Raw genomic sequence first — 19,526 nt, forward strand, 5'->3', positions numbered from 1 at the left:
CTTAAACGATAAATCACTTCCTCCACCGTAAAGGAAACGATCAAACCATCAAATCAACGAGGAAGCTTCCCCTCAACTTTCCTTAACAATGCTTTTGACTTTCCCTTTATGACCTCATATAATCAATCGATGCGACTTGTTGCTCGAATTAGGGCACCGGGAGCAGCGACCTGCCGCCCTGTTCCTGGCAGCATCGATATGCACTGCACTGGAACACGGATCAATGTAACGCGCCTGGATACTTGCAAGGATAATCGCAGCGCCAGATTTGTTTGGAGATGTATTTATGGTAGAGCAAGAAAAGGAGTAAACACAGGTATCTCTATAAACACAAATAGTACTGATTTGTTTGGAGATTTACTTTAATGGTAAAGAAAGCAAAGATTGGCCATCTGGTGTTAAGTGGTCATAAACACGTGTAACACTGACCATATTATGTATACCCGAGTACTTGTATATATACATATATTGGTGTTATAGGTCCTCTACCATTTTATCTAAGGTTCGTTAAAATTTTGGAAAGTTAATCGCATTTGGATTGCTTTGAAGGAGTGGAGTTTCTTAACGAATCAGAAAACTGACGTGAAGATGCTCTCGTAGACGATAAATGCCAACCATTCAATTATACCGCTTATTAAGCTTAAAGGAATGTCCTTACAAATTGCTGATAATTCAAGTCATTAGCAACCTTAATCGCTGTGAATGCCGATTTTTAAGCTATTGCATAGCTTCTATCGTGGGCCTTGAGCGCGGGGACCGAATACAGAAATTCCGTAACGAAAAAACCTCACGCTCCCCACTCCGACGGGCACGGAGGTGTGGCTTGAAGGCATAGCATGCAATAGCTTTACCGCGGCAGTCCCCGAGTGCCACACGTCTTTTCTTTTGTAGATTGGTAATCCTATCAAAAGATCCACATTAAACAATACATTCGATCCTCAGAGGAAATTCGAAATCACATTTACTAAAGGCATTCCTATGAGAATTAACGAGCATCTTATGGTAAGCAAAAAGGTTACTTAAAATATGTTAAGGGTATGATTTTTGTACATACACCGATTTATGTACAATACCTAGTCGTTATCCCCAGCGAGCTTGCCCATTCAGTCTAAATACGAAGTCAGCTGCCACTCACAATAATAAGGTACTTAAATTTAATAAAGTCTTGGATAAGCCAGGTTTATACTTTCCAGTAATTTTATTACACGAAAGTTGGGAAATGTCGGTTAGGTAGTACATCAAACAATAAACTGTTAATTTGATGGCCCTAGTAAAGATTTAATAAAAAAATGTAAAACTATAGAAAATATATATAAACTACATATAGTAAAACTAATATTCCATGTAAAATATGCAAAACTAAAGGGACAAACGATTCAAAAGTGGGTGGAAGAAACTAAACTCTTTGATGAACTTAATAATTTTGAGCTGAAGTGCACCCACGTTGGCTAGTTTAAATATTAATTCCATTCAAGACTAGTCTACAAAGAACAATAAATTTATAGTTTACAATTAAAACCTTATCTTTCTAGACTCATATACACTGTACCATTAAAATTCTATTATAATAATCTGTAATAAAAGCAACGTCAATCGAAATTATGCTTTTCCCGAAGCCGAGTACATTTCACCAGAATTGCATCAATGTAACCTAAACGGCACATTGGTTAAATACAAGAGAATTAACAGCCAAACCATGTCTTAACGACCGAATTCCTCACAAGTCAGCGTTAAAAACTTAGGCCCACAAAGAGTAGACGATAAATCTCCGAAGAAACTCGGATTGTCCAACTGCATAGCGCGTTGGAACCGTGCCAACCACCAGTGTTATGTCCCAAACACTCCACTGCAATTGATCACTTGTACTTTTACTTCGAAATGAACGAAGGGTTTTGTGTTCAACAGTCCATAATTCTCCCCCGTCTATTAACCTCTGCCAACTGTTAATGCTACGTTTGCACGGGCAAGCAATTTAAATTCATTCTCGGCAATACAATGTCGATAATGGTAACATTTCTTTGCCAAATTTGATTTTGGTATTGAGTCACCTCATCACATGTAGATTTATTTTTCATCAGTCAGACATTTATGGTTATAATTATTTTTGGAACTGGGTTAAATCATGTAAGCAAACGAAAAGTTTATTAAAAACAAAACATTCGATTTTAATTATTTTTCCCCGCAGTATAAAGCAGTAAATGTTTGTCCTACTTTTATACAGAAATGAAGCAATCAAGGCATTGTTTGTATACAAATAAGTTCAGATACGGCATATGGCAAACATTTATCCTGAAAAAATTGGTTTCTTTTGCGAAGACATACAAGATTTTCCATTCTTGTTACCCAACCGAATGAAGCAACGGGCAAAAGCTAGCCCACATCGACTTATGTAACAAAATGTTTCATGCAAGCCATGATTGCTGTAATTAGCGTTGAAGGCGCTTTTCATCGCTTAATTACACTAAATTCTATACGACTAGCTAGCTCAATTTCAGCACCAGTAATGTTTTAAATTCAAACAGAAATATACATAAAATTTAAGCTATACTTAATTTTTCCCGCAGAAATGAAAAATTGCTGGAAATTTCAGGTAATTAAAAACTTTGAAATGTTTTCATGTATAAAAATATTTTATGTAAGAAAGGGAAATATCATGCAACGGGAAACTTAACAAAGCGTTAACCCGTGTCACTGTGATAATCTTTCAGAACTTAACCTTACTTAAGTTTAGCATAAATTAAATTACCCTCAAAAAGTAAGTTAAAAGTAAAACCGTTCTCTCGCGATGAGAGCTTGCAATAGAGACCTACTTGACCCCACTCAATTCCACTTGAAAACTACTTTTTCTAGTTTTTTGCCACCTACAAGTGAGGTTCGGTGTTTTTAATTTGATTTTAATACTTTTTTTAAGCGCAAACTTGAGAAGTTGCACTCGAGCTTAAATATAGCTTTTGAATAGAAAATTTGAAATGACGATTGTTCGAAGCAACCATGGACCACCTCACTTAGTTTCGTCTTTAGATTCCGTTTGTTTACATATTATAATAATTATTTATAAATTTTATAAATTGAAACATTATGAACTTAATTCCATAATGACTTAAACTATACATACGTATGTCCTAAATTACCTGAAAACTGCGATACACTGGACAGTAACGATAGCCCTGAGTGTCGACTGTGCGAAGGGTGAACCATTCCGATAGAGCATATTTCCGAATCCTCAAATTGCCACATTTTGTAGTTTTGTATCAACACAAAAGGGTATCAATGCCCCGAATGGATTCAGCTACCTTTATCGTCTAAACAAAACGTTTACAAGATTTTTATCATTCAGTTCGTATAATTGTTATGTTTGGGTATTACGAGTTGTTTTTAATACAAAAGAATTAACAACGGTCATATTTAATGATGTAGAGACGTGAATCGCGGAGGGACGTGCGCTCGCCGCGGCGGTCGGGTCGCGACTGGGCGGGCGGGTACTTGCCAACCCCCTCTTATTTTTGTTTGGGGGTTTGTGGTTGTGGGTGGTGGGTGACGTCATGCTAAAGCTTCATCCTGTAATAATGCGCAACGACCGGTTTCGCAGGCACGTAAATCATAGCCATGGAATATTGATAAAAATAATAAAAGCTTGCAGTATCAAAGCTTGGACAGGATTTTCTCACACATTATTAAACACAATACACAGTAGACAAAGCTTAATATGCAGACTGCTTCATACGAAATTGACCGCATCCGCGCAATCTAAGAGCGAAATACATATATGAAAAATTCCCTAAAAGTCTTTTTGTAAATTATTTTTTTAACTTTTAATCTCATGTAAGCACGAACTTTAGTTCCAAGTTCACAGTAGTCATTTCCCATTGATTGACTCAAAGGTCATAGGGGAGCCACTGAAAACCGGCGCCACATCTATTAATTAGCTGGAATGGCTTGTACCCCTTTCACTTACTTTTTTAATTATTGTATAACAAGTGTTGCCATTAAATAGTTTAATTTTCGTTTTTTTAGTGTTGCCATTAAATAGTTTAATTTTCGTTTTTTTTTCCAGCACATATTTTACTTGCCTTTGCAGTTTATATATTTGAAAAAAAACCACCTTTAATATTTATTTAAATCGGTACACATCACAGCTGACAATTTTGACTAATCTTATATATAAAATTCTCGTGTCACAATGTTAGTCTGCATACTCCTCCGAAACGGGTGGACCGATTCTCATGAAATTTTCTGTGCATATCGGGTAAGTCTGAGAATCGGCCAACATCTATTTTTCATATTATGTACCACGGGCGAAGCCGGGGCGGACCGCTAGTCTATAATATAAAAATGAATCCCAAAATGTGTTGGTAAGCGCATAACTTGAGAACGGCTGAACCGATTTCGATAATTCTTTTTTTATTATATTCCTTGAAGTACGAGGATGGTTCTTATGTAGGGAAAACGTAAATATGTACCACGGGCGAAGCCGGGGCGGACCGCTAGTTATACATAAATTTAATCACGTCATGTTGCGGTAAAATGCCAGCCAAATTGTATGTACACAGCACAATTGAGGTTAAAAAAAAATTATTAAAAATTACATTATTTAGCACAATTCATAGATCAAGTTATTTAAGCTATTGAATGCAATAAAGAAAAAAAATTAATGTTTCATTTATTATGTGGTAGGGACTTGTCAGAGATAAAAAAGGGGTCTATAAATAATGAGTCATAACAATTTGACATTGTTTTTTAAACCTTCTTTAAATTTCAACCAACAATCATAATTTCATACTTTATAAATCATGATTCTAATATGTAAAACATTTTAATTTTTATCATGCTTGACTCTTTAAAATTGTTATATTGACATAATAACAAAAACTAGTGTCTCAACGAGTTTGTCATGTTTGTAAAATTATCTACATATTTAAATAAAAATTTTACTATAACTATAATGGATTGATTTGATTCTATCATTGAGCATATTGTTAAATAACATATTTAGCGATTTCCAATTGAACTATAGAAAGCATTATTTGCATTTACTTAAGGGCTAGCCTTAACATTCTAGGCTATGACAAGATGTTAAATATGTTTATTAAAATATCTTTATTATCTATGTTTTTATTTAATATTTTATTAATTATTTTATAATGACCATTTAAAAAGGGGTAAAGCGTTACTTGTTTGGGATTGTTCAAATAAAAATATCAGATGGACTTACCTATGAAGCCGACCCTTGTTAATTACCCTTTTAGCCTTGCGTGAACCCTCTGACCCATAAATAAAAAATTAAAAACGACATGGTAATGACAATAGGGGATAGAAAATATAATTAATTAATTAGTTACTGCACCTATTTTTAATCGACTTCATCTACATTAGAAATTAAATTTTACTAATACAAACAACAAAACTACAAAAATATTATTTTATTATAGAGTTCTCAACACATATAATGGTAACAAAATAATTGGTGACTATTATAGAAAATTTTAAACCCTCTCTCCTTTTTAGCTCTTGTGCAGTATTTTTATGTCATACCTTTCATAAACTAGTGCGAACGCAAAAAGCGTTTTCATCAAAATGCTAAATTAAATTATGAGTGTTTATAACAAAAATAAGTCGTAAATGTATCGAGATATAATAAAATGCTACCGAGTACTAGTTTAGTGCTAATTTACTTACCATAATCTCTAAACAATTTCTTATATTCCCCCAAATCAATTTGCTCGAGCCACTCGTCAACTTGCGCACTTTCTTCAATTAAATCAGTCAAAATATCCCTCTTTCCGATAACTATCGCATAAATTACTAATAACATAAACGTTAAAGTTCCTAAATATTGCCTAAACATATTTGTCACATTTATTCATAATATTTGAATTATTTTGAAAACAAACACACACACATACACGCCCCCATCGCATGTCCAAATTGGCCGTATTGACATTTGGCATGACGTTTGACATTTTGCTCAATATTTTGATTCGCAAATTTACGTTCCATTATACATTGTGTTATACACAGTGTTATATACATTTTGAAGGCATACCTAATTACATATTATCCATGCTTAGAGCATTAAACCAACCAACCAATTTGGTTTAATGCTCTAAGTATCCATGCATGTACATAAATACACCTAAATTATTAACCTTCGTCGGTGTTAGCACTTATGAAAGTTCCATCTTAACCCTTAGCAGGTATCGTGGGTCAAATTTGACCCAGAAGCGAACATTTTCGGTTATAATTCTTTTAATATTTATGCAACGACTGTGCGCTTCTACGTATTCTCAGTACGTCACTAGCTGCGGCGGGGGGTGGAAGTGCAGCGCTGGGACTATCTTAGGAGTGGAGGTAAGTAGCTGTCTGGGTCACGTTTGACCCACGACACCAAATAAGTAACTTTTTTCACTGAGTGTAATTACGTACTTTTTTTGTTTTAGTGTTTATTTGTACTATAATGGCGGCTTTCTGAACGACAGACAAATCGAGGAGTTGATATAGACGACTTAAGTGATGATTTGGAATCGGAAAATGAAAGGACACCAAATATAACCCAACTTTGTGACGACGAAATCATCGACGACGATCGAGACAGTCCCTAACCTGTTAGTTGCTCAGAAGACTGTATTGTGACTTGTATTTTGGAGTAAGTTCTGACGACAGTGAAAACGAAGAGGAGAATACGAGAATAAGAGAAAATACGAGAGATGAGAGCGAAGAAGATGGTCAGTCAGAAGTCATTTTGGTTTTGGTTGTCATTTTTTTTATTTTATGCTGATCTCAGAAGTAATTTATTTTTTTGTTATTATAAAGATATAAGAAGTGCCATAAATATCTTTTACTTAAATTTTTTCTTACATTTCTATTTTTTTTTTATGTTTTAAGTTCACACTAACCAAAAAGTGCCAAAAAATAAGGTTATTTACAAATGCGTGTAAAACATAATATTTTTTTTATATTCTAAAATTAAACAAAGTTAATTTTGTTAAAAAATATTTGTTTATTTCATAACTAACCATATTTTATACAAATTATAAAAAATCAACGTTCTACAACAGATTGTTTGGTATGGGTAAAATTTGACCCACGATACCGGTAGTGTTGCCAAAAAAGGCGATACCAGCTAAGGGTTAAGTTTGTGATGTATAAAATCCATAATCATTTTATCATGCTTGATAGCCCCTTGAACTTGGCAATAATAATATTAAATATTTAGATGTATTTTGTAAACAAGATTCACCTGACTAGTGTTGCATAACATAATTTTATGCTATTTTTTAATGATCTAAGAAAATCTTAGTATATGTATCTAACAAACTAAGTAAATACTAAATACCTTCTAAATACACTTTTAACAGTTTTTCTCTTATTTCCTCAACATTTGTACTGTATACAGTATACCGCTGGGCGCTGTATATAGCTGTGCCGCGCGGTTTCACCCGAGGGTTAAGCAAGTACATATTTCTATAGCTTTTAAGTTATTCTGCAAGCTACATCCATGCCAAGTATTATCAAAATCAGTTAAGTTGTTACAGGTTTTCCTGCGAAACAGTAACAGTAATATAACAAACTTCCATACTCACACACTTTCAAATCTATATGTACTAATATTATAAAGCTGAAGAGTTTGTTTGTTTGAACGCGCTAATTTCGGGAACTACTGGTCCGATTTGAAAAATTCTTTCGCTGTTAGATAGCCCATTTATCGAGGAAGGTTTTTGGCTATGTATCATCACGCTACGACCAACAGGAGTGGAGCTAGGGGGGTGAAACCGCGCGGAGCAGCTAGTTTATAATATTAGAAGGATGGGTTGACACAATTAAACAACAGAATCAAACTATACATATACACTTTAATAAACATATCACAAGGGGTGCTTCAAAGTCTAAAGAAGGCTAATAAAGCGGGGAGTGATCAATTCACTGAGATAGGATCTTAAAGATTAAGAGCTGGCGCACACAAGCAACTTTGTCTCCGCAACTATTTTTTGTCTCTCCCATCAATTTGTATGGGGAGTTGCGTCGCTACGTGCGCGCTTTTTCATACTAGACCATAGCTGGGAGAGACAAAATAGTTGTGGAGACAAAATAGTTGCGGAGACAAAGTTGCTCATGCGCGCTAGCTCTAAATTTCAAGTTTACTTCTTCAACTTAAGTTTATCAGCGAGGGAGCAAGACAGGCCAGTGCCATCTGGCTCAACATTCAATTCCTCCACGGTGCTATCATTGATGACCATGGAGAATCGCTTGGAGCGGAGACCGCCAAGTGGTGGCAGGTTTACGCCGAGATCCAAGGCTTTGATGAAGTTGCCTGATGGGTCAGCTAGCATGCGCACCTGAAGATAGATGTACAATTTAATATTTAATAAATGTAATAAGTTGTCGTTTTTGGTGTTATTACAAATTTATTTATCACATTTTAACCAATTTTAGCTTCTTTGGTCTACTCTGGGTAATATGTATGGTACAAATATAGTTAATGGTTTTGTTACAAAATAAAATCATTTTTTTAACCATTATTCATGTTAAACTACTAAAAAAAATTACAAGAGGTAAATACCTGTAAGATTAGTTATGTACCTACCTAAATAGTGTAATTATGTATAGCATTTAATTAACAATGCACAAAGGTGAAGGTCAATTAACACAGTGGCATGGAAACAGTAAATTATTATTCCTATTAGAATCCTATTGTTAGAATGGAAGTAGTCAAATATCTATTACAGAAAAAAAAATTAGAGCCAACATGGAATTCTTTGCATTATATTTTTAAAATTATGGGTTACATTGATTGTGTCTTTGTTAATAATTATTATAGAAGTCTTTATTCTTACCTTTCCTTTTGTGTTGTGTTGATTGCCCCATGCTCCCATCACATAGGGATCATTCACGGACACGCAAACAATCTCCGATACACCTTCCGATTTCAGCTTGTCGGCGCTCTCCACGTAACCTGGCAAATGAGTTTTGGAACATCCTGGTGTAAATGCGCCAGGAACAGCGAAAAGGACGACCTTCTTTCCGGCTGTCAAGTCGCAAATATTCACTTTGTTCGCCGGCGAATCTTCAAACAAATCAACTGCCGGCAGCTTATCACCAACCTAAAATTATAAGGATAGTTTAGCCGGCAGTTATGTAATTGTATCTAAAAGCCTAAATAAGCCTTCTCACCTTTATCGGAGCCATTACTACTCTTGTCGTGTGCACTGCTCTACAAGACGCTTGCTTAGCGAATGTAGAAACACTTTTAACGATCGACGCGGCCGTGGGAAACATTTGTAGTGGTCAAGCAAATATATGTTTTTTGTATTATCTTTGATTTATGTTTTGGCCTTCGACTTAATTTATATAATCTACTTAAGTCACAGACAGATTAAAAAACAACATGTGTCAAAAACTGTCAGTTTGCAGCATGGTTATTTTAAGTCTGTGGTTTATGTATCTATAATACAAAAGTGCGAATAACAATTAGGGAGTCTATTTTCAGCACATATATGTGTTTAAATATAATTTTGGTGGATTATCTAGCTATCTAAAATTATACCTTGATAATAACTAAATATGCTCTGTTTTAGTTTTGCATAATTTTTATTATCTGTAACGAAGTTCGTTCATGTTCATATTTCATTTGATTGACGTTGTAACTTGTTTGATTCAATTCGTCTTTCGAGCATATTTCCATATTTCTACGTAAAAATATGTTATTGAGTGGTTTTTTTATTACAACAGAGAAATATTAGGATTTTCTCTTGGATATTAATATTGTACAACATGGAGCCTCCATCAATGGACACGATATACCAGGCCATCAGCGCCTTGTATGATAATGATAATACTAGTGAAAAAGAAAAGGCTTCGCTCTGGCTGGAAGAAGTGCAAAAATCTGTAAGTATTTAGTTTCTTTTTAATCGCTGTTAATATATTTAACTACAATTCGAGCGCTACAAAAAAAAATTATAACCATATCCATTATAAATTTCAGATTCACTCATGGAAAGTAGCTGATGAGCTTTTACAACAGAAAAAGAATGTGCAGTCGTGTTATTTCGCTGCACAAACTATGAGATCTAAAGTGCAACATAATCTTTCTGAACTGCCAGAAGATGCCATAATATCCCTTAGAGATTCACTTGTGTCTCATTTGGAAACTGTGTCTCCTGATGTCAGTTCTGCTATATTGACGCAACTCTCCTTAGCTCTAGCAGATTTAGCTCTACAAATGCCAAACTGGAAAAATTGTGTTAGTGACCTCATTAAACTGTTTTCAAATAAAAATAACTTTGCTCTGCTAGAAATATTGACTGTATTACCTCAAGAAATAGATTCGTCAAACTTAAAACTAGGTGAAAATCGTCGTGAGGAAATTAAAACTGAGCTGCGAGGGAATTCGCAGATAGTAGTCATGTTTCTTAAAGAGTGTATATCTAGCTCACATAACTCTAATGTAGCGTTAAAAATAATTAGGTGTATGACCTCATGGTTGCAAGTGAAAGCTATTAACATACAAGAGTTGCCACAGAATCCTGTTATAGGTCTATGTTTACAAGTGTTAAGAGACTATACGACTATTTACTTATTACACGATGCTGCAACAGATTGTATATGTGCGATATTACATTGTTTAGAGGAGAATAACAACAATGATGATGTGGAAAGGTTAATGTTCGATAGTGTATCAGCTTTGGAAGAGAGCTATCATCTTGCGGTAGCTCATGAAGAGGAAGAAAAGGCAGCTAACTTTGCGAGACTGTTCACTGAGCTTGGAGAAACATTTTTAGAGAAGATAATTGTCAGCACTTCTAATGGCATGGTGCATTTTGCAATGAGATCCTTAGAATTGGCCCTTGTGTGTGTTGGCCACCATGACTATGATGTAAGTACAGTTATTTTGTTCTAGTTCATGTGACATGTAACAAATGAGCTGTTTAGACTGTACCAAATTGTATTAGAGTGAAACAAAAATGTTAGAAAAATGTATACCTACTATAAAGTGTAAGTAATATGTAATTTGTCTTTTCTAGGTAGCGGAAATAACATTCAACCTATGGTACCGTTTATCAGAAGAAGTGTATCAGAGGGATTACCAGCCACTGACGGATGCTTTCAAACCTCACATAGAGAGGCTGATCGAGGCCCTCGCTCGGCACTGCCAGTGTGAACCTGATGATACTAACCTGCCGGAAGAAGGTGATGAATTCTATGTGAGTAAATATATTCTTAATGATGTAGTTCATATACATTTTACTTATTTGTTTACCTATTGGTGTCATTTATGAATATTATTTAAGCATAATTTTTGTTAGTTATGGTTAAAATGCGAAAGTTATGAGAGTTTATTGGAAAATCAATGAAATAAATTCAATGCATAGCTCTTATTTTAAGTCATTAAATACATAATTTCACTTTACGTTCTTCTTGTCTTTCCTTTATACACAATTTGAATATATTCTTTAGATCTTTCTAGTGTTTTAAAAATTATTTTAAACTTTTAAACAAATATACTAGTTTTGAATTTTAATTTAATTTAAAGTTAAATTTAACATCTAAAATAGAAATACAGACACACAGTTTGAGATAAAATGCTCTAAAATGGAAACAATTTTCGAAATTAACCTTAGTTCACAATTACCCCTATGTAATGTGCATGTGGGAGTACACTGTTGCATGATACTAATTGGATAATACAGTTTTAACACCTTCATACAAGACTGATACATTTTACTTGCATAACTGTATAAAGGGTGTTAAGAGTACCATTGGAATTTATGGTTTTGCATAGAACAACATAAAAAATACTTATTATTAAATACTAGCTGCGCTCCGCGGTTTAACCCGCGTGGCTCTGCTCCTGTTAGTCTTAGTGTGATGATTTATAGCCTATAGCCTTCCTCCATGAAGGCTAATCTAACACGGAAAGAATTTTTCAAATGGGATCAGTAGATCCTGAGATTAGTGCATTCAAACAAACAAACTCTTCAGCTTTATAATATTAGTATAGATTTATATTATATATGTCTTTATAGTTTTATATTATACAGATGACAGATATATATATTTTTGTAAGAAAGAGTTCACAGGGCAAACATAATTTATGCAGCAATACTTGCTATTTATATAATTGTCAACAATCACCAAAAACTGATGACCTATATGGAGATGAGATAGTTTTGTTGGTGTCTGATCCTCCTATCAAAATAAGTGTCTATTTTTGAGTTATGAAAAAAATTGCTTCCTCTGCCATAAACAAAAAAAATAAACTAATGTTTGTATACAGTATATCAAATTGATTTTATTTGTGTAGACTTTTACAAATGTTATTGTTACTTTTATATAACACTTGATTCAGAATGGATATTTTACAGAGTAGAATCAAGTTGTTGGCTCAACCTGGGCAGTATTTTTTATAGTTTTACAATCCATAATTTTTTTCATTTTTTATCCTTATCCAAACCAAAACCGAAAATCATTCAAATAGTTTAGTCTTGAGCATTTGGCAAGGGCTTTTCCTCAATGTGAATTAAAATATTTGCATTTAAACACCAAGTTTTTCTATTTCTTCACTAATGAAACTAATTATGTTAAATTTTTTTGCTAATTGTTTCCACATTGACATCATAAAACATTGTATTGGAAGTTGCAATTAGCCACATTTGAATCACAAATTTAAGTAATCGCTTTAATTTCCATGTTTGAAGATTGATGTTGGTGTAACTTAATTGTAATATTTTTTTTTGAGGATATACTATCTCATAATACAGCTTTTACAAATGCAAATGGTTTACTTGCATCTACATCTACTATATAAAAATAAGTCGGGATTTCCTTCCTGACGCTATAGTGACTCCAGAACGCACAAACCAATTTCTTCGGTTTTGTATTCGTTGGAAAGGTCTCGGGCTCCGTGAAGTTTATAGCAAAGAAAAGGTGTCTCTGGTGGCGAAACAGAGTTCGCTTGGTTTGCTAGTAAATAATAAATGTTTCATTTATATTTGTTTTCATTTAAATTACTGATTGACAAGTGGAATTGTTTGAGTTGAATAACTATTTGTTTTTTCATTTGCATGTTCATTTAATCTATCTGATGTCACAGATATATTTGAACGTAATCTACCCAGGAATTCCGAGTGAAAGTGATGGAGCTGATCAAGGACGTGGTGTTCATCGTGGGCTCGGGCGCGGTGTTCCGGCAGATGTTCGCCACGCTGCAGGCCGACCTGCCCTGGGAGCAGACGGAGGCTGCTCTGTTTATCATGCAAGCGGTCGCTAAGAATATTCTGCCGTGAGTTGGTTTTTGATTTTTTCACTTGATTTGAAAATTTTCTTTTGTTCTTTATTTAAAGGTTTTTTTTTTGTTGTAGGCCTATGATATACAAGTGAATGAATAATTTTTTTTTTCCAAATTTCGTCTCGGTCCACAGAATATGTAACTTTTAGCCATTTTAGTATGGAAATATGGATTTTTATTATTCTTGATTGTATTCTAGTGGTTATATCTGTCAGGGAGGAGTACGAGTACGTGCCGAAGGTGGTGGAGGCGATCCTGTCGATGCCGGAGGGCTCGCACGTGGCGGTGCGGCACACGTGCCTGCAGCTGCTGGGCGAGCTGTGCGAGTGGGTGGAGCGCCACCCGCAGTGCCTGGAGCCCTGCCTGCGCTTCCTCGTGCGCGCGCTGCTGCACCCCAAGCTGGCCTACGCGGCCGCCACGGCGCTGCAGGTGAGTGGGCGGAGCGCCACCCGCAGTGCCTGGAGCCCTGCCTGCGCTTCCTCGTGCGCGCGCTGCTGCACCCCAAGCTGGCCTACGCGGCCGCCACGGCGCTGCAGGTGAGTGGGCGGAGCGCCACCCGCAGTGCCTGGAGCCCTAGAAGAAAGCTTAGCTATTATAAATTTGCCAACGATTAAGCCTATCGATATCGTGTGATTTTTTTATGTGATATTTCACGTTCTATGTCACGTGTGAATACATGTGGGAGGTCATTTTTATTGTTACGTGTGTCATGTCACGTGTAAATACATGTGCGATGACGCGTGTGAAAAAAGGACGAGTAACGGGGTCATGTGAAAAAGGGGAATTAGCTAAAATATAAATTACAACACTACATTAACATTATCAATTGTCATTGTGTATAAAACCCCTCTAAATTAATCTATATTTAAAAAAAATCCTTGTGATTGCAGAACATCTGCAAGGCGTGTCGGCGCGAGGCGTCGTGCCACGTGGCGGTGGTGGTGGAGGCCGCTCGGGCTGCGGACCAGCTCGCGCTGCCCGTACACACCGCTGCGGCTCTCATGCGGGCCCTCGCTGCGGCCATCTCCAGGCTGCCGCATGATCAGGTGGGGAAATAATCAATATCTCTGTCTAGTCATCTCTTTTCTTCTCTTCACTATGTGTATAAAATTTTCGTGTCACTATGTTAGTTACAAAAAAAATCCTCAAAAATTTTTGTGTCCATATCGGGTAGGTCTGAAAATCGGTCAAAATTTTATTTTTCGTACTTCTACCTGATAAAAGTAAGGCAAAAAACGTTTGCGGGGCAAATAGTCGATATTTATGTATTTATGTGATTAACGTGTGGCATCACATAATATTATCCCCCCTCCCCTGTTACCTTAACACTGTTACCATTAGTGTATTTTGTGATCTCCCCCCCCCCACCTCTTCCCCTTATTTCCACGTACCATTACATGCATTGCCTTATGTCGCAGTTGTGTCAAGCGATGCGGGAAGCAGTAGGCGCCCAAATAGCCGGGCTCCAAGCCCAGCTAGGGTCAAGTGTCCCCGCCAAGCGAGGCTCCCCGTCGGACCCGGCGGTGTGGCTGGACCGCATCGCAGCCCTGTTCCGCGACGTGGACGTGCAGCCGCCGCCAGCGGAGCACCCCTGCCTGCCCGCCTTCCAGGACCTGTGGCCCGTCGTGCACCAGGTTATGGTCAAGTGGGTATATGTTGTTGTTTTTAATGAAATTACTAATGTAGAAATGATAAACTTCATTCTGAGTTAGATAAAGGTGTTTTTGTTAAAATTATTTATGTATAGTCGGTACGGTGAAACGTGATCCCTATGACACTGACAATTATTTCCAGGACACAACCTTGTAATGGCGTCACTATTAAATTAGAAACGTATTGGAGGCATCTAAAAATTACATTTATTAATTTTTACGTGGCTTTATAGCATTGCAACGATATTCCGTTGTAATTATAACAATTCTTAACATTTACGTAAAATTATTTCAATCTGACTTTACGTTTACGTCCTACAAAACATACATCGTTTGGTATTTATTAATCGACTAGTGCAGATGCAGTTAGTGATACATATTTGTGAAAACATGTTCACCGACGTGGCTTTATGCGAGCCACGCCTTTGCCTATAAAATAGTAAAGTATCGACACGACCCATCACTAACACGAACTGTCATAGGAATCAAGGTTCACCGTGCCGACTATAGGTAGTGTGTTTATAATGTGTTATAAAAATATGTTTTCATTGGTTATTTCAACAACAGTTTTTTACGCTTGTATTTAAAATTGATATTTTGATTTATTATAAAAAATAAAAAATTTACCAATTTCATAAAAAAGACGTGTGGCACTCGTGGACTGCCGCGGTAAAGCTATTCCATGGTATGCCTTCAAGCCACACCTCCGAGCCCGTCGGAGTGGGGAGCGTGATGTTTTTTCGTTACGGAATTGACCCATATTAAACAACAACATCCCCACAGGCACTCCCGCGACGGGCGTATAATGGAGCGCGCTTGCCGCTGCATCCGGTTCTGCGTGCGCGGCACGGGCCGGGCGGCCGACACGCTCCTGCCCACTGTCGCCAGCGCACTGGCACAACTCTACGCGACGTCTCCACACAGCTGCCTACTGTACCTCAGTGCAGTATTAGCTGATGCGCTGGGAGGGCCAAGAACTGCTCAACCCTTGGCGCATTTGTTACATGCACTGTTACCCCCAGCATTGGAATTGTTGAAGCAGCCAGATGGACTGAAGAATAACCCGGATACAGTGGACGATCTGTATAGATTGTGTATACGGTTAGTTGATAAACTGATATCGTTTAAATACTCTCTAAACTGATATCGTTTAAATACTCTCTATTCTATTACTTTCATTATGATTATTTGTTATGTATGGATCATACTTATTTGTTACAGATTTTATGTGCTATTTTTACTGTTTGATATTTAATCTCTACCAAACTTTTCCTTCTATGCATTTTCAGTATGTTATAGTTCAATTAATTTAAGATTATAAACATATCAAAATATTCATTAGGTTCCAAACCAACTATTGCTAAAAAAAAAGACGGGTTGCACTGGGGGAGTGCCGGCAGAAGTGAAAACTTGATTATTAACGTTGAGCATGTTTGATATTTTGGAATGGTATCCGTCTTACGCTTTTTCGATCAGGTCACGTGTCCTGACGCGAGTTTAAGATTTTATACCCATTACAGAAAAAGTACTCAACGCCGCTAAAGAAGTTTTCACTTCAAAAACATCACTTTATTATTTAAAAAAATGTCACAGCTTAAAAAACACCTTATTTAAAGCTACCTCCAACGCATCCCCACGGAGTTCGTGGACTCTGGGTGTGCGGCTGCAGTGTTCGAGTGCGGCATCATGGCGGTGAAGCTGGACCACCGGGACGCGAACTGCTCCCTCATGAAGTTCCTGTACGACGTGCTCAAGCTGGCCAATGATGATATGCAGACGCCGCTTGGTTGTGAGTATCGGGAAAGTGGTTTTTAACCGCCTTCAAAAAAAGAGGTTATGAATTCGGCCGGTATATTTTTTTTTGTAGATAAATTTTCCCTGAAATTCCGAAAACTTTCCCTTAAAAATGTGTAGTAAATTTTTGACGTTGATGCGCTCTTTTTTGTGCAGATAACTTCTAAAAAAGTGAAACTTCTTTAGCAAAACTCTAAGATACCAAAATCATATATACAGATCAAAAGTCGCCTGACGTGATGATATTGTCATGATGTGACCTTCAAATTTTACTCTCAACATGCCTAAAAAAGTTTCACTTCAAAAGCTTCTTTGTATCAATCAATCAGCGCCATTCATTGGTTACTTATAAAAATAATGGTCTTACTGCTAATACAGAATGGATCGATAAAGATCTTAATTAGCTATAAATGATAAAATTTTTACTATTCTAGTTTCAGTATCTTAAATATAGATACAATATTTGTTATCCGAATAGACTTCTCTATTCATTTCTCGTATTAAAGTGTGTTGTGTCAAAAATTCTGTATTTTTGTTTTCAGCTAAAGTAAACGCAATTATATCTCAATACGGTGAAGAACTAACATATGCGTTGTTGGAAGCATCTGTTCTATATCTCCACTCGTATATGTTAAGCGAAGTAAGTGATTTGCCATTTGTATAATTTAGAAATAGCATTGGTCCTTGGATAGGTCTTTATTTATAGAATATTTTTATTTTTGACAGGATTTTTAATAAGATATCAAAGAAATCTTGTATCAAACTATCTAACATGTAAATAATTGTTTTTCATTTTAATTTAATTCATAATCGTTTCTTACTTATTTATTAAGATAGGAAACATAAGTTTGTACTAGAATGAAACATGCCTAAAGGATTTGATCGATTTAAGTTACATTAATAGAGTTTCATTTCTGATAATAATACTTTTCTATAATAATACTTCAATGCTCGACTATAGTGTTTTAGGTCACACCTAAGTCGATTACAGCTCCATATATAAAGTATGTCGTGTGTGCAGGTGGCGGAGGTGCTGCTGGAGCTGATCTCGTGGCAGAAGCGCGCGGGCGTGGAGTGGGTCGCGCCGGCGCTGGCCCGCCTGCCCGCCGCTCGGGCCTGCGCCACGCACCAGCAGTGCTGGCAGTTCCACCATCTCGCGCTCAAGTATGCACACATATACATATATAAATAAAACACACTCGTACACACGAACACATATAGGCAAACCAACAACACGCAATATACGCAATACAAAATACTCGTACACACGCACACAAAAATTAAAAAAATAAAAAAATGTGTGCATGTACTAGTGTACACACGTAAGAAGTGAAACTTCTTTATGACCTAATTTCTCAAAAAATAATTTACTATATGCAACTTTACTGAAATACGTCGAATCACGCGTGGTAGGGATAAGAAAAAGATGGCGCGTAACGGAAAAATGTCACGCGTAACGAAAAAATATTACAATAAATTTTTTTCCAACCCCGATAAAGAAGTTTCACTTCAAAAAACAAAAACACACTCGTATACACGAACACATATAGGCAATCCATAATACTCGTACCCTTCCTACTACAAAGCTCCGCTGGAAGGAAGAGGACATGGAAGTATTTAAAAAAAAATTGAACTCACACAAGCCAGGCGAGGAGGTGTAGGCGTGTATACACGCACCCAGACTTGTATATACGCACCTAGGCGTGTATACATGCACACAGGCACACGCATACATGGATGACGAACAATGGAGTTTCGTAATAATCTTTTATAGTCGCCTTCAAAAAACAAACACAAAATGCATCATATCTCTGAAGCATATTTTTTCTCAAAAACTGTAGTTCTTAGTTATTTAACTGCATTTATTCTCCTTTACAGAGCTGAAAAGTGCAAAGAAGCAACTCGACTGCTCCGCGACTTCGCTCGCCTGTACCGATAAACATCCCTTCGCCAATAAATCATCTCCCGAGACCAGCATCAGGACTCACGACTGATCCCAATCTGAGCAAATTCGACCCTCAACATATTATTATAAATATTCGTCTCTTAAATTCAAAATTTTATCATTTTTCTCGAAGAATTAGATGTCATTAGTAGAGAATAGTTGTTACATACAAGTGATATAACGGTTTTAAGGTTCAATAGTTTAAGAACAGCTTTTATTTCTCAAGTCTCATCGATTTTTAATTTAAGTGACGAACTATGACTATTGATTGGTGTATATCAAATTAGTAAACAATTATATTATAAAAATATTATAAAAATATAGAAATTTAACTGTTAAAATATATCATGATGTCGAGATTTTTTTTACAATTGTTTCCGTCAAAATACGTTTTGACTTTGATATCTTTCGAATGAAAGAGACAGGTATAGGTAAGTAAACACCCTTAATTGATAGAATATATTTTGTTATATACATACTCTGTTCGATTGTGATAAACGCCTCACTGTAATTGTAAATATTTATTAAATTTACTTTTATCACAATATTTTTGTTGTTTTCTTTATTCCGCACACCACATCCTTCACGACAAACACAAAAAAAACGCGGTCCAGCCGCTTCAGAGATATTCAGTGACATAAGCACGCACAGAAACAATATAACCTAAGCAGCAACATGTTATTTTAGCAATAACATGGCAATAACAAAGAAGTTAAAATAACGGTTATGAAAAATATGAGTTGCACCATTTGACAATTTTATAGAGGACGCTATAATTTTAACACTAACTATTACAGCTGGCGTTTCACCGGTTAACCTTAAATCTCTGTCAACTGCATCAAAATATACAAAA

At 36.2% G+C, this 19,526-nt stretch overlaps 3 protein-coding genes across 4 annotated transcripts in view; 1 reads left to right on the forward strand and 2 right to left on the reverse strand.

Annotated features, from left to right (window-relative positions):
• The window catches only part of LOC149909224 (apoptosis-resistant E3 ubiquitin protein ligase 1), a 36,285-nt gene extending 30,431 nt beyond the window's left edge, over positions 1-5,854 (reverse strand). The window contains exon 1 of the mRNA XM_090120262.1: positions 5,677-5,854. Coding sequence (XP_089976388.1) covers positions 5,677-5,845 — 169 coding nt within the window. The 5' untranslated portion in view covers positions 5,846-5,854. The remainder of the gene's footprint in view (positions 1-5,676) is intronic.
• A 1,976-nt stretch (positions 5,855-7,830) lies between these two features.
• Positions 7,831-9,364, reverse strand: Prx5 (Peroxiredoxin 5). Of its 2 annotated transcripts, XM_090101453.1 has the most exons (4): positions 9,169-9,364; positions 8,832-9,098; positions 8,124-8,333; positions 7,831-7,941 (listed from the first exon to the last, which is right to left on the reverse strand). In XM_090101453.1, the coding sequence occupies exons 1-3, from the start codon at positions 9,271-9,273 to the stop codon at positions 8,136-8,138; spliced, it is 570 nt and encodes a 189-aa protein (XP_089957579.1). In that variant the 5' UTR covers positions 9,274-9,364; the 3' UTR covers positions 7,831-7,941; positions 8,124-8,135. The 2 variants fall into 2 exon arrangements, with proteins under 2 accessions (XP_089957579.1, XP_089957578.1); XM_090101452.1 differs by having other exon boundaries at positions 7,831-8,333.
• A 249-nt stretch (positions 9,365-9,613) lies between these two features.
• Positions 9,614-19,220, forward strand: Tnpo-SR (transportin 3). Its single transcript, XM_090101459.1, has 12 exons — positions 9,614-9,882; positions 9,980-10,870; positions 11,019-11,198; positions 13,113-13,276; positions 13,498-13,711; positions 14,173-14,328; positions 14,701-14,927; positions 15,718-16,035; positions 16,551-16,723; positions 17,271-17,368; positions 17,750-17,892; positions 18,607-19,220. The coding sequence occupies exons 1-12, from the start codon at positions 9,769-9,771 to the stop codon at positions 18,665-18,667; spliced, it is 2,739 nt and encodes a 912-aa protein (XP_089957585.1). The 5' UTR covers positions 9,614-9,768; the 3' UTR covers positions 18,668-19,220.
• The last annotated feature ends 306 nt before the right edge of the window (positions 19,221-19,526 follow it).

The sequence above is a fragment of the Colias eurytheme genome, chromosome 4, assembly GCF_061535395.1.
Source record: "Colias eurytheme isolate Ceu_HAF_F1 chromosome 4, ilColEury1 Martin Lab GWU primary, whole genome shotgun sequence".
Lineage (NCBI taxonomy): Eukaryota > Metazoa > Arthropoda > Insecta > Lepidoptera > Pieridae > Colias > Colias eurytheme.

Excerpts from the sequence above, each read along its gene's own strand:
- Prx5 (XM_090101453.1), bottom strand. The coding sequence starts at position 9,273 with ATGTTTCCCACGGCCGCGTCGATCGTTAAAAGTGTTTCTACATTCGCT. Across the intron at positions 9,099-9,168 it reads TAGTAATGGCTCCGATAAAG|GTTGGTGATAAGCTGCCGGC; the intron begins GTGAGAAGGCTT and ends TTATAATTTTAG. Across the intron at positions 8,334-8,831 it reads AACACAACACAAAAGGAAAG|GTGCGCATGCTAGCTGACCC; the intron begins GTAAGAATAAAG and ends ATCTATCTTCAG.
- Tnpo-SR (XM_090101459.1), top strand. The coding sequence starts at position 9,769 with ATGGAGCCTCCATCAATGGACACGATATACCAGGCCATCAGCGCCTTG. Across the intron at positions 16,036-16,550 it reads CTGTATAGATTGTGTATACG|CTACCTCCAACGCATCCCCA; the intron begins GTTAGTTGATAA and ends CCTTATTTAAAG. Across the intron at positions 16,724-17,270 it reads TATGCAGACGCCGCTTGGTT|CTAAAGTAAACGCAATTATA; the intron begins GTGAGTATCGGG and ends TTTTGTTTTCAG.